Genomic DNA, 25,493 nt, shown 5'->3' on the forward strand with positions numbered 1-25,493 from the left:
TGGGTACCCCTGCCAAATCACTGGCAAAGCGATTTGGCAGTGGCGATTTTCGGGCGCTATTACCCCTTTCCCTGGCCACTAGCGGGGTGCTTTAAACCCCTGAATGGTGCTGCTATAACAGCAGTAAAGCCCAGCTAAAACTAGCTGGACTTTACCACTAACGCCCCCCCACCCCAGTGTGAAAAAACTGTCCCCTAAAAAAATACTGACCTTGACCTTTGACCATGACCTTGACCCAAAAACTAATCCTGGCACTGCAAGGAAAGAGAGAGAAAAGACGAGGGTTGGGCTTCACAGTGACTGATCACTATGATAGCCAATCAGAGGCTATCACAGCGATCAGGTGATTGGAAATAGGAGTTCCGGGTACTGATCTCTGTGCTGGGAGCGGGCCGCAAAGGGAGATACGCAAATATGCAGCCCAGAAAAAGCCCAGTCCATTGGGACAGCATATTTGCATATGCTCAGTGTGAAGGGGTTAAGTTAATAAAAAAAGCTTCTGAGGATAACCTAAAGTGGTATATTAAACCCAAAAGCAAAAATGTTATATATTGCGCTTTACTAGGCCTTAAATATAGTGGCTGCATGTGTTTCCTTTTAAAAAATGTTTCATATTTACATAGTTCATCTGATTGAAAAAAGATATAAAAAATTGTAAATGTAAAATTTGAGTAAATAACCTACAGTATATAATAATTTTTGGTCCGTAATTCATTGGCTGCATTGGTTACCTATCTCTTTAGAGGAACATTTTGCAAACAACTGTTTATTGACTTGTTTTATCTGATCTCTCTTTTAGGGGCTAATGTGAATCTAATTACTCAGCACTTGCTGACTGCCCACAGTATATATACGTTATTACTTTGACGTTAAATACCAGGGTTATGGCAGCAGCTAGCTGCCATAACCCCGGTATAATTTTTTACAGTGGCTGATTCAACTTCTGATAAAAGTGGCCCGCAGGCACATTCGCCGCGGGATCACTTTTAGAGGTGGCGGGAGAAGTGCTCCACCCTCCCGCAACTGTCCTGCTTTTTTTCCATTTCAAGGGATGTTTACATTTGTTGTAATAGAAATAAAAGTGACACCATTTTTTTTTTTAAAGAACAGTGTAACAAATAAAAATAAAAGGTAAAATAAATAAGAAAAAAAAAATGTAAACGCATCCCATCCCACTGAGTTTGTGTGCAGAAGTGAAGGCATACGTGAGCAACCACACATGTGAGGTAGATTGAGAGCAATAATTCAAGCCCTAGACCTCCTCTGTAACTCAAAACATGCAACCTGTAGATTTTTTTTTAACGTCGCCTATGCATATTTTTAAGGGTAAATGTTTGTCGCCATTCCATGAGCGGGCACAATTTTGAAGCGTGACATATTGGGTATCAATTTACTCAGCATAACATTATCTTTCACAATATATTAAAAAGAAAATGGGTTAACGTTACTGTTGTCTTATTTTTTTCATTCAAAAAAGTGTATTTTTTCCCCAAAAAAAGTGTGCTTGTAAGGCCCCGTACACACGACCGAGTTTCTCGGCAGAATTCAGCCAGAAACTCGGTTCAGAGCTGAATTCTGCCGAGAAACCCGGCCGTGTGTACACTTTCGGCCGAGGAAGCCGACGAGGACCTCGGCGAGGAAATAGAGAACATGTTCTCTATTTCCTCGTTGTTCAATGGCAAAACTCGACGAGGAACTCGATGTGTTTGGCACGTCGAGTTCCTCGGTCGTGTGTACGGGGCCTAAGACTGCTGTGCAAATAAGGTGTGACATAAAGTATTACAACGACCGCCATTTTATTCTCTAGGGTGTTAGAAAAAAATTTATAATGTTTGGGGGTTGTAAGTAATTTTCTATAAAAAAAACCTGTTTTTAACTTGTAAACAACACATCTCAGAAAGAGGCTCGTCCTTAAGTGGTTAAAATACCATTGAATGTTTACAGTCATCAGTTTTTGCATTACAATGTGGCAGCAGGATCACAATATAACGGCTTAAACTGTTTTTGTTATTATATATCACAACACTTTATTGCATATAACTGCATAAGTATAAAAAAAAAAAAAGTTTCTTTATTCAATGTTACCAATAATTCAGGTACATTTGTTACAGTACGTGTGTACAAGACAGGCTGCATATAACAAATTTACAGCAAAAACAGCAAGTGACAGTAAAATGGAAAATGTTTGTCTCTGAGCGCTAACCAGGGTAATAATCAAAGCATGTGTTTGAGTAAATAAGGACCCTTAGAGATTTGAAGCATGTAATTGAGTGTTCTGTCCTCTGTATTGAGCTACTACTATGGTACTAATAATCAGCCTTCCTCCCATCCAGCCCAGTTCCTGACGCTAGTGACCATGTAATATGGCAAGCTCTACTAAGTTAACGGATAATATATAAAATAATATATATGTCTCAATGTTCTCTGCGGAGCCAACTATGATATATTGAAGCTTCACAAATACATGGTAAAAATGATACAGTATTCCACATATGCCACCTCACTACAGGTCATAAATGTTTTATTTATTTTGTTAATGGCTACTTTTCTGGTGAATAAAAGGCATCAACGAGAAGCTGAAACCTTGAGGAAAAATATCCTGGACAGCAGCACATCGTGAAAAATGCATCTTTATTGTAGAAAATAAAATAAAATCCAGTGTACAGCAGTCAAATCAAGGAGAAACAGGGGAGAATCAAACGCGTTTCACATCAATCGATGCTATGACTAAGCATCGATTGGTGTGAAACGCGTTAGTAATTCTCCCCTGTTTCTCCATGATTTGACTGCTAGACACTGGATTTTATTTTATTTTCTACAATAAAGATGCCTTTTTCATGGTGTGCGGCCATCCAGGATATTTTTCCTCATCAAACATGTGCAGAGTCAGCACCTGTCAGCTGCTTCCTGTGAAGGTTCGAAAGCTTTGAGAGCAGCCATCCTTTTCTCTTTAGGTGCTGAAACGTTGATATAAGTTTATGCAAAGTAGTAAGAGGGCATTTGAAGATCCCACTGGCTCAGGTTAGGCTTCTCACGACAGACTGGGCTACCCTCCAGCAGGTGCCCAGAAGAAAAATGTGTATACATGGAAGGAGCGCCAGAGCAAAAGATAAAAGAGTCCAATTTCATTTATTGGTATTGTGCTAAAAGACAGACAACGCATTTCAGGGGGTCAGAAGAACTCCACCTTTATTAGGGCTTTAGTTAAAAATGAGAACCTTGAATGGAGTCAAATGAAAGCTTTTCTGTGTGAATCTGTGCAGGGAAGCTGATTGCTGGATTAGAAGAGTTATTCACCAGCATCAGTATGAGCACTCAAGATAAAACAACTTTTCTGGTGTCAATCAGCAGCCTATATTACTGAAGATGTGCATGCATTGTTCTTTTCCAATGATGTCCAGAATTACGTTACAAAATTATTATTATTATTTTTAACACATATGATTTGCCAACCTCCATTCGTTTGGAGGAGAACCACTTGGCCTTTAGGAGAAAGATCAAAACCCACCTCTTCTGAGCTCAAGGGAGAAGTGCTCAAACAAGCGCCCAGAGGCGATTTAGTTCGCATGTGTAGCGCTATATAGATTTTTCACTCACTTACTCACTCACTCACTCACTCACTCACTCACTCACTCACTCACTCACTCACTCATTAACACAGAATGGTTGTAAACCTCCATTGGTAAGTTGTACCTATAGGTAAGCCTATAATAAGGCTTACCTATAAGTACTGTAAATCTATTCTAAAAGTGCGCCATTTTGGAGACATTTGCTGTACACTGCGCCAATGATGTCATTGGCACATGTGCTGCGTAGATGCGGCCGCCCGTGCCATTTCTTCAATAGCGAGTGCTGTGACCGGCGGCTCCTGCGGGAGTGACTTCAAACGACTCTGGCCAGTCACAGAGCCAGAGTCCCCAGCTCCGGAAGGAAGAGGGGCGAAGATGGATGCCACCTGCAGCGGGAGACAGCGTATGCTTCATTTGCAGGCAAGTGTCGCAATGCATACTAGCAAATTATGCTTTTACTTTGCAGGGGGGGGGGAAAGGGAAGTAAAAACCCATCAGAGTTTACTTCCTCTTTAAAGTGATTGTAAAAGATCTTTTTTTTTTTTCTTTTTTGAATAACAAATATGTCGTACTTACCTGCACTGTGCAATGGTTTTGCACACAGCAGCCCTGATCCCCCTTTTCAACAGTCTCCCACCACCACTCCTGGCTCCTCCTGCCTTCTGCCTTCCTGGCTCCTCCTGCTTCGTAGTAAGTTGCTTGCTAGGGGAAGTATTTATGTGGGTTCAATCCCAAGCCGCGCTGTGTGCGTCTATTGTCACACACAGTGCAGCTCGGCCCCACTCCCTAACTACTGGATTTGACTTGTTCTTAACGTGAACTGCTTAGGCAGAGTCAATTCAGTTTTGTTGCAGGCTAGCTGGGAAATAAGGTAAGTTTGAAGAGAGACACAATGGGGAAATCCCAGTCCAATTTGCAAGATTCTCTTTCAGGGGCTAAAGCTCAGTATGTCCTTACGCACTACAGCAGAAACAAGTAAAAGGATTGAGCCGGCAACTCTGTAGTCTATATAGCGATTTTAATAGTTGGTTACAAAAAGTGACAAGCAAAACAGCTGATGCTTAGCTTTGTGTAGTAAAGAGTTTACTGCACGTTACCACAAAGCACAATAAAAAAAAACTGTAAAGTACTGTATGCTGCTGTGCCATTTATTTTGAATGGTACCCCAGAAACCTAGCTACGGCTCCACAATACACATTCGTTGAAGACATTTTAATACAGCAGCCTTTATCTGCTGTAATATTACAGACCTGTATATATACATTGTATACGCACACAGTTTATACAGTGACAGGGCTGCACCTGCTTACATTGTTAAATGAGGTATATGTCACACAGGAGTCTCAAGAGTGGAGGTTGAGGGGCTCCAGGATGGCTATTCTGATTGGTGAATTCCCTGAATTGGGTTCTGGAGTCCAGAAACTTTGAACAGTCTTAGAAAGAATAAAGCCTCTAATGCCCTGTACACACGATCGGTCAATCCGATGAGAACGTTCTGATAGATTTTTCCATCGGTTAACCGATGAAGCTGACTGATGGTCCGTCATGCCTACACACTATCAGTTAAAAAAACGATCGTGTCAGAACGCGGTGACGTAAAACACAACGACGTGCTGAAAAAAATGAAGTTCAATGCTTCCAAGCATGCGTCGACTTGATTATGAGCATGCGTGGATTTTTAACCGATGGACGTGCCTACTAACGATCGTTTTTTTTTCTATCGGTTAGGAATCCATCGATTAAATTTAAAACAAGTTGGCTTTTTTTTAACCGATGGCGCCCACACACAATCAGTTTGGACCGATGAAAGCGGTCCATCAGACCATTCTCATCGGTTTAACCGATCGTGTCTACGTGGCCTGATGGTGAATTACAATGCAGCAGCTGCTGTGCAGTGCAGGTCAGAGGATTTGCTGCCAATGCACAAATTATGGTGCATCCATAGGTGTGCGCAGCCTATTGTATTAGGGTGTGCACCCCAAAGCTCAAACACACATGAACATCACCTGCTGTCACAGGGAGGAGGCTCTGATGGTGGGAGACAGTTGATTGGGAGCATATTACGTTACATCCTAAGTATAGGTGTAATGTGTTCCTACAGTTGAACCTAGCCTTTAATATAATGGGGGCATTTACACTGGCCACTGGCACCCCAACCACCCACCTGGTGCCACCCCTGGATAATGCTAATGCACATGGGGTGATTAGGGTGTGCCCAGGCACAGCCTGTGCACACGCCTATGGGTGCATCACACTGTTTACTTTTTTCTGTTTTAAAACCAACTTTATTGAAATGTGACACAGTGAAATTTCCCTAAGTTGCATTGGCCACCACACGATGCAAGGCAATGGATTGCTTTGTACTGCGTTGGAAAAAAAGTATGGCACATAGGAGACAAGGCACTTTGTCACGTCTTGTGGTGGGACTGTACTGGAATAGCTGACCAACGCAGTCCCAGTGCACCTGGTGTGATCAAACCCTAAGGCCGGGTTCACACTGATGCAACATACATTTTGAGAGCTCATGGCACATTACGTGTGTAAATCAATGGTTCCCTATGGAAACTGTGTAAACTGGTCCGATTTTGAAAAAGGTTCCTGTACTACTTTGGTCTGACTTCAGCCCATTAAATATCGTTGAAGTCGGATCAAAGTCAGATCCTCGTCCTAACCATTTGACCTGTGACATCCGACATGGTGATTACAGCAGCAGGAAAAGGAACTTATGTCACACTGGGATTGTTTTGATTGGTCAAAGGACAAGTCATACTATCTCAAAGTCAGAGAAAAATCGTATTCTGTTCATTCAAGTCGGATGGAAGTAGGACCAATGGAGGACCGATGTGGCAGGGCAAAGTAGGATCGACAGTTGTGCAAGAGTCTTGTCGTACATGTGTGAACCCGGCTTAACTCTGTGTCCATGTCTTACTAGAGACCAGTAGCCGATGGTGCAGGTGTGCACAGCTTTTTTAATCAAGGGGCTGGCTATTAGTAGGGGAGGGCCACACCTATATATATATACACACTTTAGTATATATACCATATATACTCGAGTATAAGCCGACCCGAATATAAGCCGAGGCACCTAATTTTACCACAAAAAAATGGGAAAACGTATTGACTCGAGTCAAGCCTAGGGTGTCCATCTGCATGCCTCACTGTGTCCATCTGCATGCCTCACTGTGTCCATGTGCATGCCTCACTGTGTCCATGCCTCACTGTGCCCATGCCTCACTGTGCCCATGCCTCACTGTGCCCATGCCTCACTGTGCCCATACCTGACTATGCACATGACTAGACTGACGTTTAACATGGGAGTCTATGGAAGCCCAGTTTGGGGTCCCCCAGACAACAAACTTGGCACACTTGTAGAGGAGCAATGGGGCTACATGTGTGCCAAGTTCCGGGTCCAGGGGACCTACGACCGGCCGCTACCGGGTCCCCAAAGTCACCAGAGAAATTACCGTTTAACATGGGAGTCTATGGAAGGGGTGCCCTGGTTTGAAAAATCGGTGCTCCTTGGCCGTAGGAGTGAGGCTACATGTGTGCCAAGTTTGTGGTCCAGGGGACCTACAGCCGGTCGGTATCGGGTCCCCAAAGTCCGGGAGAACAGGCGTAAAAAGGTGACTCGAGTATAAGCCGAGGGGGGCATTTTCAGCACAAAAAATTGTGCTGAAAAGTTCGGCTTATACTCGAGTATATACGGTATATATGGGCATTGGGTATATATATATATGGGCATTGATGGGCTGCACTGATTAGGTGGCACTGATAGGCTGCACTGATGAGACTGCACTGATGGTGGGGCACTGGTGGGCAATGATGAGGCACTGATGGGCACTGGTAGGCAGCACTGATAGGTGACACTGATGAAGAGGCTCTGATTGGAAGCACTGGTGGGCACAGATTGGCAGTACTGGTGAGCACTGTTGGGACTGCACTGATAAACATGACACTCATAATTAGTGCCCTGATTAGCAGTGTAGATGTCTCTTTTACAAAAGCTGGTTATCGTCTCTCTTCTCCCTTCCTCACACTGTCAGCATGAAAAAAAGAAAGCCGATAACTGGCTTCTGTTTACATCGTGATCAGCTGTGATTGGACACAGCTGATCACATGGTAAAGAGCCACTGATTGGCTCTTTACCTCAATCTGTGATCAGCAGTGTCTGGAGGACACTGTGATCACATAGTGTGCCATAGCGGGTGCCATCACAGGAGGCCTATGACGACTTCCCAGAACTGGCTGTCCGCACTGTAATCATCATTCGGCTATAGTGCGGTCAGCAAGTGGTTAATACGTTTGGGATTCCAATAAAGTAGCAGGTCTAGATGAAATTTTAAGGGTTTTTAAACAAAATTAGTTGACTCAATAAAGGCAAAATCAAATACTCTGGCGAATAATTAAAAAAAAATCTGTAAGAATGTTCAAACAAAATTCTACTGGTGTATGGTCAGGTTAAGGGTTTCTTTGCACTATATGTGCATAAATAAAATGTTATGCTCCGCAGATCCGTGTGTTTTCATAATTTTTTATATACATATGGTATACATATGGTGTAAACAAGCACTAAAGTAATATAATGGCTGTGAAATCTCCCAAAAGAACCTCTAAAGTGAGTGCTATGCCCGTACACACGATCGGAATTTCCAATGGAAAAAGTAAGACGGACTTTTTTCATCGGAAATTCCGACCGTGTGTATGCCCCATCGGATTATTTCCATCGGAAATTCCGAGGAATTCCGTCGGAGTTTAGATAGAGAACATGTTTTCTTTGTGATGTGATTTTGGTCGGACAGAGGTCCGATCGTGTGTACGGGGCTTTACTCTTGTAGAAAATTGGGAAATGCATATAGGTTTACAACCCTTAACTCCTATTTACCTTTTAGGACTGACCTAATGTAATATGATTGTTCATGATTATAAATTGCTGGAGTACTGAAAGCCTGAACTTAACAAACTTGTTTTTTTCTTTTAAATATGTAAACCTTGTAATTGTATAAGATATCATTGTCTGGCTGTTGACATTTTCTTGGCAGAAAGTAGATGAGGTGAAATGCATGCCAGAAAGTATGCATGCATAACTTTGCATAGCTTCCACTTAAACCCCTCGTAAACTTTTGTTACCTTGCATCGATGAAGTATTTTCCTAGCAGAGTCAAGCATATGCTCTTGAACCTCCAGCTCTGCTGCAGCATTAAACTGTTTGATGAATTCCTCTGTGACTTCCAAGGGGCTTCTAAACGAAGATCACAAAGAATGCAGTGATTTGAAATGTCATTTACTTACATGAAACACAATTCTCTATTGTATCATCAAATGAAGAAAAAAAGAAAAAAAGGAACAATATGCCTCAGTAATAAAGATGTAAAGCAAAAGTCTTTTTTTTATCATATGTAACATTAGAAGACGACAAAGGTTCTTTATAATTACATTTTTCAAAAGTTTTTTTTTCCCCAGATAGATTGATAGATATGCATACACTTTTGTACACACTGACACATTTGCAATAACATAAAAGAGATAGATAGACAAAAAAGGAAGACAGACGTAGATAGATCATATACAGAAATAGAGACATATACAGTAGATAGATAGATAGATAGATAGATAGATAGATAGATAGATAGATAGATAGATAGATAGATAGATAAGATATTGAATATATAGAGATATGAAAAGAATGATTGATATATAGATTCATTCATAAATTCATTACGCTATAACACTTTATTTAATAATACAACACATTTTCAGCTCTCACTAGCTCTCTTTGGTTTGTATGTCTTTACCATACATCAATTTATCAATAAACAGTTGCATTTTTATCAGTTTGATATATTTTTAGTGTTTACCTGTGACTAGAGGCTTTTTCTCCATGGCTTTCTTCATTTCTCTCTAAAAGTATTTTTTGGAGTTCTTGGAGATATTTAGTTGATAAAATTCCAAATTTTTGTACCACTGGTATTTTTACAATGGGCATTTTGCTCTGATTCAAAAGCCAAAATAAATAAATAATAAAATAAATATAAGTACAGTATTATAGAAAATGTAACATCAATATAACATAATATATAAGAAAACGACCTTAAAGTGGAGCTCCACCCTCTGCTCCCACATTTGACACCTTTTGGGGGGGAGTGGGTACCTGGTTTTGACAGGTACCCACTCCCACTTCCGGCTGAGTTCACTGCGGCAAACTCAGCTGGAAGTTCGTCCCCCTTTCTCTTTCCCCTGCAGCAGGCCCATTCAAAGAGCACAGCGCGTTTTACAGAAGGGAACTGGTGTCCCTAAGGCCGCATTCACACCTGAGCGTAGCGTTTTCTGTAGTTTTTTCCGGGGGTTTCGTTGCGCGTTTTGTCGCGCGTATTAACATGTATTGTAATGCTCATCTCTTTCATCATTTGTTGCTATGTTTGTAGATTTTTTTTTATCTTCTTCCAGGGTAAATATTCTATTTCACAGAACAGATTAAAGCGACAAAACGCCCGTAGAAACGCTCGTTGTCATGCTAGACGCTTCAATCGAGCGTTTCTATGGGAATACAAACGTTCAAAAACACCCAAATCAGCCCGATTCGTACAACAAAAAAGGGTCCAGAACTTGTTTGAGCTTCAGGCGTTCGGCTTCAGGCGTTTTGAAGTGGAGATGTGAACCATCTCCATTGAGAATAATGGATTTTTTCCCCTCTAGCGTTTTATAGCTTCAGGCTTCAGGCTACAAAACGCTCAGGTGTGAATGCAGCCTAAGAGGAGATGGCGGTGGCAGCACCTGATAGCCGATTGAAAAATCGGCTCGGGTGAAAACCTTGCTGGATTTTTGGATAGGCAAGTGTCCTAATATTAAAAGTCAGCAGCTACAGCATTTTTTATGCATGGAGCTCCTCCATGAGAGAAACCTGAAGGCTGCTATTGCAGAATTCGACTTCTGATTATGCTGGTTGCCTGGCTATAATGCTCATGCTCTAGCTTCCATACTTCGACAAACTGACCTGGAACCAGTAAGCAGATTATCACTTTTGACTTCCTCTGTCTTATCTGACCTGCATATTTGTTCCAAGTTAAAGACTCAGCAAGTTTGAAAATAATGAGTCAACTAATTTTTCCAAGAAGTCAGCAATAGCAGCCCCTTTATTTCTCTAATTACATGTTTACTTTAAAAAGGATAAGTGCCTTCAGAAACCAGCACTTCCAGAAATGTTAGCCTCCTGTTCCCCTGCAGTGTTTTTTTTAAATCAAATATTTTGTATTGATATTTTTTATAAGAGTATTAAACACAATACACAAACAACCCATGTACATAGTGGTCTAATCGTAGTGGGCAATATGAATAATACTAACATGGTGTAAGAAACATATTATGATGTAATTTAAGATGTTTTAAGCACACAGGATTAAGACCATCAATCCATAAATTCTAAATTGAATATGAGATATTCTGGGCATGGGACTGACAACCCACTTGTACACTTTCTGTTGCAATGAAACCGTAATCATGCCTAAGGTCTAACTTCCTCTGATCGATATCTTAAAAGATCAATATTTAACAGCTCTACCACACATAAGAAAAACATGACGTTAGAGGACGGTACATCAGAACAAATTATGTTGTGCTCCTCCAGGCTATTGTAATAGTCTATTTAAAATAAGAGATGTGGTGGCCTGGGACAGCTAACTACATGTCCCATACCTTTTCACATTTTGCCAGGCAGTTTCTATGTAAAAATGCAAGTTTTTCTCTGGATAAGGTGTCATTTATTTAACACCTTCTCCATTCAACCAATGGAAGTGGAAGTGGAGACATCCATTTTCCCTGCAGTTCTTAGTGGTTTCTCCCAATGATCTTAAAGCCACTTCTGCATCCTTTAGTGACATAGGGATTGGAAATAGGAACTACTAAATGCAGAAGGGGACACAGGATCAAAACTCCCAACAAAACTGACTTTCATTACAAATAAAGGGGCATCCATTGGCAAATGTAGACATGTTCTACAATCCTTCCAGTGCATTTCACACGCTAAATTGAAATGTACTTTCTGACTTAGGCACAGTAGCAATGCTTTTAGCATAATAAAATAAAGTCATGGTTCAATTTTTATGTTGTTTTGGGCTGTTCTTAAAAGAGCAGTTGTAGTTTGATTTTGAAATATTAAAAAACTTGGGGAACTTGGTAGCATGCTGAAGATGAGGACCACTGCCCTCACACAGCTCTATTTTCTATGGTCCCCCTGCACAGCTACAACTACTGTTCTCTGTAACGGAATGACCCGGGACACCCAGAGACTTTGTGAGGATGGGGGATACTCCGGTGTCAGCGTGACTGATAACTCTTGGGTCTGAGTCCACCCTGTGCCTTTTGGGCATGGGGTGGCAAGTGAATCATAATTCATGTATTACATGAGATTTGACATCACTGATAGTTCGTATTGCAGGATTTTGAGATACTGCAGGATGTTGGCCCAACCAGTCAATAGTGACTCATTCTATGATTAGCCTTGACTAGTGACATGCTAATTGAGTCAGGCTCCTGGAAGACATTTAATTGTGTGATAACACTGTCTAAAACCTATTGATGCTCAGAGGTGTGAATAGGTGTCAAGCTGTATGCGGAGACGAAACGTCTGCCTAGGGAACTCAGTGTGTGATGGGTTTGTTTGTTATGCTGTTAATTAAGGAATGTGCAGTGATTAGACATGAAAATTATAGGCCGGCGCCGACCTGTAAGGAATGTTTAGTAATTAGCCTTAGTGTGTGATTAGGGGGGTGGAGATCTCATTGTTGCTTTAATGCCTGGTACTGTATAAAAAGCTGAGAAGAAACCATTAAAGTATCATTACATTTGGAACAAGCACAGAGCTGTGTCTCGTCTTGATTCTTGGCAAATGAAATGGGAACGGGTCCTGTCGGTTGGAGTGTCGATAAGCTGTCTTGGATGTGATGGAAGGTCGTAAACGGTAGTGACCGTTACATTCTCCATTCGTGAGGAAGCACTGGTAATACTGACTGGACAGCATTGGTTATGACTACAACTGACATTACAGGCGAACATGGTCCTAGGGATGTGTGAATGTGTTTGAAAATTGCAAATGTACAGTACTGTGCTGTAAAGTAAGAATGCTTTCAAAAATATATATTTTAATTATTTTTTATAAATTGAAAAAATGCAAGTGAGCGAATAGAAGAACAATCTAAATCAAATCAATATTTGGTGTGACTACCCTTTGGCTTTAAACTACCAGAAATTCTTAACCCTGAACATTTTTATATACTTGCACAAAGTCAGGGATTTTGTAGGGTTAGAGTCAGGTGTATTCTTAACCTACCGTATTTTCTGGCGTATAGGACGACTTTCTAACCCCTTAAAATCTTCTTAAAAATTGGGGGTCGTCTTATACGCCGGTAACCTAACCTTACCTTATCCTAAAGACATGCAGAATCGCGGCCGTATGTTTTTTAAAAAGCCGCGCCTCCTACGTCTTCTGTTCAGTGATAGGCTCAACACTCAGCTTCCCAGGAGGCACTGTGTTCAGTGTCCGCCTATCACGGAGGCCCTCTCGTCCTGTGTTTAGTGTCCGCCTATCACGGAGGCCCTCTCGTACTCGGACGAGAGGGCCTCCGTGATAGGCGAACACTGAACACAGTGCCTCCTGGGAAGCTGACCGTTCCGCCTATCACGGAACAGAAGACGTAGGAGGCGCGGCTTTTGAAAAAACATACAGTACGGCCGCGATTCTGCATGTGGATAAGGTAAGGGCACAGCGAGGGGGGACACGGAGCGTAGCGCGGACGGGGAGAAGAGCACAATGGAGGGGTAATGTAATGTGGCACAGTCTGGCATGTAATAGGACACAGTCTGGCATGTAATGGGGCACAGTCTGGCATGTAATGGGGCACAGTCTGGCATGTAATGGGGCACAGTCTGGCATGTAGTGGCACAGTCTGGCATGTAATGGTGGCACTGTGAGGCAAGGCATGACTAGTAGGAAGGGGGTAGTCTTATACGGTGAGTATATCCAAAAACCAACATTTTGGATGGAAAATTAGGGGGTCGTCTTATACGCCACAGTCGTCTTATACGCCGGCAAATACGGTATTATACCAAGTATGTTTTAATGATCATCAATTTCATATGTAGGTTGAAACACAGTCATTAATTGAAACAGAAACAGCTGTGTATGTGTATTAAAACTGGGTAAGGAATATTCAAACTCTGCTGCTAAGGTTGTAGAAGACAGTTTCATGACATAGGTCATACACCATGCCAAAACTCAACACAGCAATATCTGCAATATCTCGCACAGGCAAATATTTCTGAAGCCTCGTACACACGACCGAGAAACTCGACGGGCGAAACACATTGTTTTCCTCGTCGAGTTCCTTGTTAGGCTGTCGAGGAACTCGACAAGCCAATTTTCTCCATTCCTGTCAAGGAAATAGAGAACATGCTCTCTTTTTGGCTCGTCGAGTTTCTCGACAGTTTCCTCGACAAAAATGTACACACGATCGGTTTCCTCGGTGTCATGGACCTTGGAATGCAGAAGTGTCCCTCCCTGAAAGCTGTTACACAGTGGGGGGACTTCTTCCCTGTCTTAAAACTCCAGACGGCTCCATTGTTCTGTGTCTGGCTATTGTGTACATTGATTGGCCCCTGTGGCTTCTGTCTCAATACACATAACAGTCCCTCCATTCAAGCTATCGGACCAATCCATGGTGAACTCATTTTCAAGTCCTCGTTTGCATGGTTAGAAGGACCTGAAGGAGAACTCCATGTACTTTACAATTGACCAATAGGAAAGCGATTGTTGGGGGCGGGATGTTCCAAATTCTGTTTAAAAGTGTGTTGTGTACTTCCAATAAAGGTCTTCCTGTTTGAACTTACATACAGCCTGCCTGGTGTTTGTTCTAATGGATCCCGAACGGCACATAGCTGTAGTTCGGATCCCGGAGCCTTGGATGACCGAACCATCAGACGTTGCGATCTGCAAGCTGACTCACTAGTAGCAGATGAATGTCGGGAGAGCGGAAGCGAGCGAGCAAGGGTCTCGTTACACTCGGCAAAAAAATATCTCCCAGCAAGTTTCTTGCTGGTTTTTGCCGAGAAACTCGGTCGTGTGTACGAGGACTAAGCAGACTGGTGCTTCAAGATATGCTGTTCAAGCTCTTTTGAAGAGGCACTAAGAAAGTGCAAGTCGGCAACAAGGTGAGTATTAATAAATTCATTCCAAAATGGAGCCAACTGACATGTTTCAGCCCACCATAAATAAAGATAGATTTTTTTTAATACTCACCTTCTTGCCAACTTTACATTACCTTACTCACACCTCCCTACTTTTGTATGCAGGTTGGAGACCGCTTGTTAGGCACAGTGAGTGAAGAGTGCTCTAGCCCATTTTATACCTGCAATTGGGTTGTAATGCCAGCACATTGTGCTTACTTCAACATCTGAAGATGTCCAGCAGTGCCATTAGCACAAAACTAGAATAATCCAGTGGGACCTATCTACTTTCTAGGGAAGTCTGGCCAGAAGTGGTCTTCATGGAAGAAATGCGGTCAAAAAGCCATACCTCTGATGTGGAAACAAGGCTAAGTGACTCAACTATGTACAAAAACATGGGAACTTGGGTGCAGAAAAATGGCAGCAGGTGCTCTGGAACGATGAGTCAAAATGTGAAATATTTGGCTGTAGCAAGAGGCAGTTTGTTCACCAAAGGGCTGAATAACGGTACAATAAAGAATGTCTGCAGGCAATGAGGCATGGTTTGCAAGTTTGGGGCTGCATTTCTGTAAATGGTGTTGGAGATTTGGTCAGGATCAGTGGAGTCCTTAATGCTGAGAAATATGAACAGATACTTATCCATCATGCCATACCATCAGGGAGGTATGTTACTGGGTGCAAATTTATTCTGCAGAAGGACAATGACCCCAAACATACAGACAAGGTCATTAGGAACTATCTGCATCATAAAGAACAAGGTGTCCTGAAAGTGATGTTTTGGACCTAAAAGAGTCCTGATTAACACATCATCGAGTTTGTCTGGAAATACATGAAGAGACAGATGAATATGAGGTGGGCTACATCCAGAGAAGATCTGTGGTTAGATCTGCAAGATCTTTGGAACAACCTACCTGCTGAGTTCCTTCAAAAACAGTGTGACTAGAAAAATTCTACCTAGAAAAATGTATGCTGCTTTGAAGGCAAAGGGTGGTCACACCAAATATTGATTTGATTTGGATTAATTTTCTGTTCATTTACTTTCAATTTTGTTAATTGATAAAAAGAAAAAAAAAAGATTAACACTTCTATTTTCAAAAGCATTTTTAATTTACAGTATTTTTCGCACCTGCTTAAAACATTTGCACAGTAGTGTACATCTGAACCCCATCAAAATGTCCTAAAAATAAATTTGACCATGTTTAATGCTAGTAGGCAAGTTATTATCAAACAAGAATTCAGCAGGGAGAGGGTCTATTAAAATCTATTATATCACAAAAAATAGCCTGAAAATGTGTACAGTTAATCCAGTGAATGTAATCTGCTTTAGTAGGCCACCATTTCTGAAGGATAGACAAGGCAGAATTTATCAAGAAATTAAAATTAAAGTGATTTTTTTCACAGAAAATAGCCACACGTATTTTACAGTTGATGCACAGTTTGTAGGCAGCTTTAGTAGGTTGCAATTTCAGAGGGAAATACTGATAGTCTATTATTTTACAAATAGCCAGAAATATTGTACAGTGAATGTGCTTTATGTAAGCAGCTTCAGTAGACACGCAATTTCAGAGGGAGAAATTAGGCCAGTTTTAATAAGAAATAAAAAGTAGAATCACTTTTTTTCACAAACAATAGCAAGAAATACAGCGCAGTTGATGCTTTGTATGTTGTCAGTTATAATATCCCACACTTTCAAAGGGCGGAAGGAAGGTTTTATCTAGATATAAAAAATATGTGTATTATTTCAGGGACAATATCAACAAACATTCACTGGAGAGTAAGTAATCAGCTAGATTAGGCCAAAATTTAAAAGGGGAGACAAGGCAGAACACATTGTTTCTAGGAAACAATAGCTACAAATATTATGTTGTGCCAGCGTGTGAGCATAAGCCACAAAAGGCCAAAAAAAGGAGACCCAAGAGAATTAACATTTAAAATTTTGCAACTGAGGCCCAGATGCAGAAACATTATGTGCGATACCTTTACAGTGCCACCGGAATAAGACAAGGGAGGTTACAGGAGCTGGTAATAATAGAAGCCCAGCAGAGGTTGCAGAACCTGGTAATGGTGGCAGGCCAGCACAAGTCACAGAAGCTGGTAATGATGGCAGGCCAACAGAGGTGACAGGAGCTGGTAAAGTTGGTAAGCCAGCAAAGGTGATAATGGTGGCAGGCCAGCAGAGGTGGATGGTGTTGGTAATCTTGACAGCTGCAAGCTAAGCGAGTGGGAAGAGCTGGTAATGGTGGCAGCAGAAGCCCAGGAGCTGGCAATGGAGTCAGGCCTGCAGAGGGCACAGGAGCTAGTAATGGTGGCAATACAGAAGAGACCACATTAGCTGGTAACGTTGGCAGAGCAGCAGCGGTGGCAGGGCATGGCAATGGCAGGCTAGCAGAGGTGGCAGGAACTGGTAATGTCACCGGGCCAGTGGCAGTGGCAGAAGCTAGTAATGGTGCAAGGTACCAGGATTGGTTCATTTTTATAAAAGTCTCTCTTTGTCACAAGACTGCCTGCTGCACTGAATGCACTCTCAGATCGCACACTGGCAAGCGAGAGGCATTAGCACTTCACTTCAACTGTGTCGACATCTGCCCTTGAACCCAAGTAGTCTAAAATTACATGGTTTAGATTCTGCCTGTGACTGCTGCTAGCAGCCATGCCTGTCCACTGTGATTTGAATTACAACTTAAAAGCATTGTTGGAGGTAGCCACTGCCATCACTGGTTCACCATTTAGCAATCTGAGGATCATAGGCTCATAGGCCTGAGGGGATCTTGCCACTATGTGGAAAGGCATCCAGGAGCCTCTTCCACAGCACCTGTTGTGCTTCTTCTGGCATGTTCTTCTTTACCAATGATCCAAACGAGTGGGCAAACAGGAATGGTCGCTTTTCTTTTTGGCTCAAACCTTGATGCCCATGGGCAGTCAAGCCTGCCTTGCATACACACGACCGTGATAAAAAATGCTTGAGCAAAGCTCGGTGACATACACCATGTACGACGGCACTATAAGGGGGAAGTTCCATTCGAATGGCGCCACACTTTGGGCTGATTATGCTAATTTCCCATCTCATAACTTGCTTCTAAACATCACGTTTTTTTCCCCCATCGGTAAAGCGTACACATGACCATTTTTCACGACCAGAAAAACAACGTTGAGAAAAAGGCTCTGGAGCCAACACACAAACGTTTTTAACGACCAATTTAAAAAAATGCATTTTTCTCTTCCTGAAAAACGGTCATGTGTACGCGGCATAAGAATTGGCTTGGGAAACTAGTAGTTAAACAAGAAAGGTAAGAAATGACAATGTATTTGACGTGTGGCTTTTGAGCGATTACCTAATTTGCCTATGCAAAATCACCAATGGCTTCATAAACCAAGAAAATTGTAATTATTAATATTATGAAATATTATTAGTAAATAAAAATGAGAAGCATTTAGTTAATAATTCAGTTCATCCTAAACTTGTCATTATAACTGTAAATTGCAACATTTACAGATACTTTAGATACTTTACAGTCTTTATTGGACATTTTATTATTTATATAAGTAGAGCCTCACAATAAATTATTTACTGGTAGGTGAACCGAGACTGGAATCATGGTGAAAAAGCATGAATCATTAGTCCTCCGAGTTATAAATGTTCAGGTGTAGATGGTCATCTATAAAATACTGGGCTGCAAGCATTGTTTATGCTCTGCTCAAAGAAATAAAGCTCTTTCCATAATTCATAGTCAAAATGATTTCTGCAGCCTAGATCTGGATATAGTATGTTGTGTAGCCATAATTATTTTGAAAGCGTACTGAAAAGTCAAGTGGTTCTTTGACCTACGCCTAATAAAATAATATTTTTAGAACTTGGACTCTTTGATATAACAGTAGTTTCTATATAAATGATTGTAGTAGTAAATGCTATGGAATACAGATTATTTTTTTTTTTTTTAACTTCAGGCTAGTTCTAACCAGCTGTTGCATTACAATGCAGCAGCTGATGTGCGGTGCTGCAGTGCTGATACACCAATTTAGGCACATTGCACTGTCCACCTTTTTATTTTTTTATGTTTCATGGACTTTATTTAAATATTTTATTCATTTTAATTGCCAGTCGTGCTTTGTGAAGTGCTGGATTGCTTCACAATGTGCTGTGCTGGAAAAGGGTGCAGCTTAGAGTGCACACTGCCAGTACACCACTACAATGCAGTGGTATGAACCAGACACACCAGAGACAAGGATGCCAAACACAATCCCACTGCGTCTGGTGTGAATGTACCCTTAAAGTGGTAAACCCAGTAATATGAAAACAGTTCCTCCGTTCCCCCACAGAGCCCACAGCTTATACATCTTCTTTTTACATTAAAATATTGCCACTATATACCTTTTTGGATGATCTGTATACCATGGTTACATGATAAACTGCACAGTTTCTCCAGCGCTGAGAGTTCAGAAAGGAGGAGATTTCCACTACAGCCTGTATACACGCCCACATGTGTGATGTCAATATCATGTGACCTGGCTAGCTCTGAGAAACAAGTAAATGTTCTCTCCAGCATAAAAGACAACTGAGCATGTGCAGGTTGGCTACCCTGCCTGTGTTAGCTGGCCTTCCCCAGATGGACAGTGCAGGAGGAGGAGGATCTATGCATACAGGATAAAACAGCCTTTTTACACAATGCAGAGGATTAACCCCTTAAGCTCCACAGTGAGTATAACAAGTATGCTATGCTGCATATAAAGACTGAATTTACTGTTGTGGGTTTAGTAACACTTTAAAGCTGAACTCCATGAAAAAGTTTTTTTTAGCTTTAAAGTGGTTGTAAAAAATATGAACAAAGCACATACCTCTATAGTGTGTTCTTGTTTCAATCCAGAACACCAAGACCCCTTTCACACTGAGGGTGTTTTGCAGGCGCTATAGCGTTAAAAATAGCGTCTGCAATCTGTCCTTAAACCGCTGCTCTATTCAATCCAGTGTGAAAGTCTGCACACTGGAGCGGTGCGCTGGCAGGGTGTCAGAAAAATTCCTGCCAGCAGCTTCTTTGGAGCGCATTAGCAGCAGTGAACTCACCACTGCTAATGGGCAGCGCTGCCTTACCGCTGGCAATACGCCACTGTAACAGCGCATTGTGGGCGGTATTAACCCTTTCCCAGCCGCTAGCGAGGGTTAAAAGCGCCCCGCTAGCGGCCGAAATGCGCCACAAATCTGAAGGTAAAGTAGTGGCTTTTTTACCACTATTTTACCAATGACGCTATGGGCGGCACCAGTGTGAAAGGGGTCTAAATGTTATTTTTTTCTCTGCTGCCTCATTCCTCTGCTATTTGCATGAGTCACGTCTGATAGTTTTTTCTAACACCGAACACAGTAACATTATATTGTGCAGAACAAGAAACTGCACCCCGCTAGTCCTTATGCCGCGTACACATGGTCGTTTTTCAGCATGAAAAAAATGAAATTTTTCAGCATGTCCAAAAAACAACGTTTTTCCAACTTCATCATTAAAAACTACGTTGCCCACACACCATCGTTTTTGAAAAATGATGAACAAAGCGTGGTGATGTACAACACGTATGACGGCACTCTGAAGGGGAAGTTCTATTCGCCTTGGGGCTGCTTTAGCTGATTCCATGTTAGTAAAAGACAATTCGCGCTTTTTTGTCTGTTACAGTGTGATGAATGTGCTTACTCCATTATGAACGGTAGTTTTACCAGAACGAACGCTCCCGTCTCATAACTCACTTCTGGGCATGCGCGGGTTTAAAACTTCATTTTAGCCCACACACGATCATTTTTTACAACCCGAAAAACGACATTTTAGTTTTTCAGAAGCCGCAAAACGATGTGAAGCCCACACACAATGATTTTAAATGACGTTTTTAAAAATGTCATTTTTTTCATGCCAAAAAACGACCGTGTACGCGCGGCATAATAGTTTAAAAACAACTTTATTGATCCTGCAGAAAGGACACTCCATCCATGCCCCCTCTGCTGGATCAATAAAGATGGTTTTAAGCTATTTGAACCAGCTGCGGCTTGTTTACACTATGCAAAACGAATGCAAGCCCAAATGAGGAGGCAACAGAATAATGCTGCATGCATATAACTGTTAAAGCAGCCCAAAACAGAGAAGTATGTTTTCTTCTTCACATTTTTGATGAGGTTTATATTTGATACAGGGGGGCACATGGATGTCAGAAAGCTAAAATATGCCTGCAATTATTTGAGTTGTATGCATTCTACATAACACACCTAAGATACATTATTTTTTTTTTAAACCAAAAAGAATCCCAAGCAGTCCCTGTCAAAAGGAGGCTTGAGAACTTTTTGCATGTCTATTTTAGGAGTTTGCATATTGACAATAAGAGCTAAATACCTGTCTGTTACTTTGCCAGTAAATATACCATATCAACTCAATTAAACTAAAAGGAAAAAAAAGAACAAAGTCAGCTACTGCCATCTAGTGTTCAAATATCAATTTGTAAACCCAGAGAATACACAGCATGCTAGACAAACAAACAAGAGCTACCATAAAAAGAGACTGAATCACATCCCTATATATTATTATTATTGTTATAATATGGCGCATATGTGCTGTGCGCCAACAGTGCACAGCACATATGTGAACAAACAGATGAACATCTATCTGCTTATATGCACAGTTGCACACAAAAACATACTGATACCCAATGTCTATACTGCAGTCCTAGTTTACGTAGAATATCCAAGTAATGTTGCTGATATGCTCCCTTTTCTCTAAGATGGAAAAAAAAAGCAATCAAAGCAATGAAGTGTGCATGTGCCAAGCAAAAAGGCTTATAAATAAAAAATAAAAGGACTGTCATATGAATAAAAATGTGCACAAATTAACCATTGGAATCTGTATTCTAAAACATAAACATATTGCGGCTGGTTTACTAAAACTGGAGAGTGCAAAATCCGGTGCAGCTCTGTATAGAAACCAATCAACTTTCAGGTATTTTGTCAAATCTTAAAGTGGTTGTAAACTTGTACCTACAGGTAAACCTATCATAAGGCGTACCTGTAGGTACTGTAAATATATTCACTATATATGCTTTTGCTGACATCGTCGGCGCATGCGCACTGAAGAAACTCTGGCTGGTGCCGTTTCTTCAGGGCCCGTGACACGGCCGGTGGCTCCCGCGCGCATGCACGGGAGTGACATCATGGTGGCTCTGGCCAATCACAGCGACGGAGCCCACGAACTCGGAAGTAACTCCGGTGAAAGATGTTGGCCATGTACTTAGTGTGTCGGCGCCGAATTCGGGGCATCGTTCTAAGGTAAGTATTGGAGTTTTTTTTTTTTTAGGTATACAGCCTCTTTAATTGAACAAGCTGATGTTAGAAGCTGATTGACTACCATGTACAGCTGCACCAGATTGTGCACTCTACAGTTTTAGTAAATCAACCCCATTGCTTATGTAAGATGGCTGCTGTATGAATTTCAAGGTAAGCACACAATGGGGTTGATTTACTAAAAGCAAACAGAGTGTTCCCTTTGCAATTACAGCTGCACTCTACAAGGGATTGATTACCTTCATCACCCAATCATGTGCAAACAAAGGTGATTGAGTATTTTTTGCATAGTGAAGCGTCACCATATTCACAAGGATCTGGGGAAAACCTCTTTGCATAGTGCAACTTTACTTGCAAAGTGAACAGCCTATTTGCCTTTAGTAAATCAATCCCTATGAGTAATGCAATATCCCCATGCATACAGTAATGCCGCGTACACACGATCAGTCCAACCGATGAGACTGGACCGATGGACCGTTTTCATCGGTTAACCGATGAAGCGGACTGATGGTTCGTCACGCCTACACACCATCGATTAAAAAAACGATTGTGTCAGAACGCGGTGACGTAAAACACAACGACGTGCTAAAAAAAACGAAGTTCAATGCTTCCAAGCATGCGTCCACTTGATTCTGAGCATTCCTGGATTTTTAACCGATGGTTGTGCCTACTAACGATCGTTTTTTCCCCATCGGTTAGGAATCCATCGGATAAATTTAAAGCAAGTTGGCTTTTTTTTAATCGATGGTTAAATAACCTATGGGGCCCACACACGAACGGTTTTGACCGATGAAAACGGTCCATCAGACCGTTGTCCTCTGTTTAACCTATCGTGTGTACGAGGCCTTAGAGTGCTGTTTCCACGTTTTTTTTATTTTTTTACAATCTCTTCTTAGTTATAGATAATCATGCACACTGGATGAAATTTTATTTCTATTAGTATGATATACAACACTTAAATTGCTAACCATAATTAGATAGACCTAAAAGCCACAAATAAAAAAAAAAACTATTTCCTGTTGAAATCCTCAGGAAAGCACTGCCCAAGTACATATTTTAGCAAGTGGAAGGATAAAACTGGACAGCCGCACTCCAAATCACTTAAAAATAAGTAGTCTTTATTTTTCAACCGTACACACAGTCACTGCAACCAACAAAGAACAGTATGGCCGACGCGTTTCGCACTTACATTTAGTGCTTAGTCATGGTTGAGCCATGACTAAGCACTAAATGTAAGTGCGAAACGCTTCGGCCATACTGTTCTTTGTTGGTTGCAGTGACTGTGTGTACGGTTGAAAAATAAAGACTACTTATTTTTAAGTGATTTGGAGTGCGGCTGTCCAGTTTTATCCTTCTACTTGCTATCATCAGCATTGCCAGCACCTTGGTGGTTCAACAGCCCTTGATTGCCTACAGGGCTCATCTGGAGCGGTGAGAAATTTGTCTGCAAGTACATATTTTATTGGCTGCAATTATGTAAAGTCAGGCCCCAAACTCAATACCAAATAGAAGGTAAACAAGGAAAAGAAAACCAACAGCAGTTACTACACCTAGATTAAGTATTACACGTTTGTAATGAGTCATGTAGATTTTTTTTCAACCAAGGTGCCTTCAGGGTGCCTTGGCAAAATGCCTAAAAATGTCACAAAAATTGTATACAAGCCAGTTTCTCATTACCTAATGCTATAGAATCTCCCTGGCATGTGGAGGAGTGACACCCCACTTTTAATGCCCTCTATAGTGATCCTGTCACTGGCAAGTTGTTACCAGCAACAAGATTGTTACTGTTGCAGTTAGATGTCTCATCCTAATTGACAGAGCCAACATACAGCCCCAATGCACCACTCCCCTTAACCAGTTCCCGACCGGCTCACGCAAATATACTGTGGCAGAATGGCTTCCCTGGATGAAATCCCATATGGGTATGTCCATTTCTTTAGCGGCTACCAGAGGGCGCGCACAAATCCCTGTGCTGTCAGGGAAGTGGAGCCATATCATTTGCTCCTACTAAGTAGGAAAAACGATATGTCTCCTCTCCTAGTCACTCCCATCCCCCCACAGTTAGAACACACAATTAACCCCTTTTTGGGTACAGCGTAGAATGACCGCACAATTTTTAGTTAAAGCAACGCAGTGCCAAATTGTAAAATGTGCTCTGGTCAGGAAGGGGGTGAAATCTTCCAGGGCTGAAGTGGTTAAGCATACCTTCCAACTTTCTGAGATGGGAATAAGGGAAACCTATTAACAAAAGTATGTAGGCAAGGACACAACCCCTGTCACATCCCCCTTTAAAGGAGAATTGTACAAAAAATGATTGGTTAACCTCCCTGGCGGTACTCCTGAGTGTGGCTGGGGGTTAATTTTCATTACCAAAAGCGGTAACCCCGAGTTTGCATTACAGAATCCTTGTACAGGTTACTTACCTTGTCACCAGGATCCTGTGATGTCTCCCCACTGTGTCCACGGGCTGTGTCCTCCTCCCAATGTACTTTATGCCGGGCTCCGTTCCCTACGAATGTCGCAACGCACATGGGCGGAGCCCAGCGACAAATTTAAAATAGTGAAAAAAACATAACACATATAGTACACTGTAATCTTACAGATAACATTACTGTATCAAATCATTTCACCTCCCTTTTGTCCCTAGTGATTTGTCCAGTGCCCTGCATGCAGTTTTATATTACATAAACTGTTTTTTCTGCCTGGAAACTTGAGAATGTCCATGGCAACCAAAAAGTGTCCCTTTTCATTAAAACCGGTCTTAGACCAGCTAGAATCACTTGCAGAACTGAGAGATAGTGTTTCGTGGGGAAATTTGTCATCAGACACTGAAAGTAACAACAGCGATAATTCTGAAACTGAGCAAATGTCAGTGTTTTCGATTTGATTACATTATTGAATCCATTTTATTATTATTATTTTTTATAATTGTTTATAGTTATTTATTATATTAAAATGTATCATTTTGTGTTTCAAACGTTATCATACCCGGGATGTCTACTAGACTCTTGTTTAAACAGATTTAAGTGAGTTATTCCTAAGAATTACAGGCCTACAATATAAAACGCCAAATTTCTATTCAAAACAATGTACCACTTTGAGATTCAAAAATCAGACATTATCATACCGCCAGGGAGGTTAAACCCACAAGTGCATTTTTACTACTATTGGCTTTTGAAACATACAAATGCAGCAATTTAAAAATCGGATGAAAGGTTTAGCAATGGGAAACACTTTTTCATGTACCGTATATACTCGAGTATAAGCCGACTTTTTTAGCACATTTTTTGATGCTGAAAAAGCCCCCCTTGGCTTATACTCGAGTATCCCACTGTGCCATGCTGCAGTCGGCGGCCGTCCATTGTAACAAAGCCCCGCCTCCTTCTCGTCCGTGATAGACGGAACAC

General features: G+C 41.5%; 1 protein-coding gene across 2 annotated transcripts in view; it reads right to left on the reverse strand.

Moving 5' to 3' along the window:
* TMEM232 (transmembrane protein 232) overlaps positions 1 to 25,493 on the reverse strand; it is a 298,409-nt gene that overhangs the window by 238,970 nt on the left and 33,946 nt on the right. For both annotated transcript variants that reach the window (XM_040343279.1, XM_040343271.1), the window contains exons 2-3: positions 9,425 to 9,558; positions 8,697 to 8,808 (exon numbers count right to left, since the gene is read on the reverse strand). In XM_040343279.1, the coding sequence (XP_040199213.1) occupies positions 8,697 to 8,808; positions 9,425 to 9,552 (240 nt within the window). In that variant the 5' untranslated portion in view covers positions 9,553 to 9,558. The remainder of the gene's footprint in view (positions 1 to 8,696; positions 8,809 to 9,424; positions 9,559 to 25,493) is intronic.

This window comes from Rana temporaria, chromosome 1 (genome assembly GCF_905171775.1).
Source record: "Rana temporaria chromosome 1, aRanTem1.1, whole genome shotgun sequence".
Classification (NCBI taxonomy): Eukaryota; Metazoa; Chordata; class Amphibia; order Anura; family Ranidae; genus Rana; species Rana temporaria.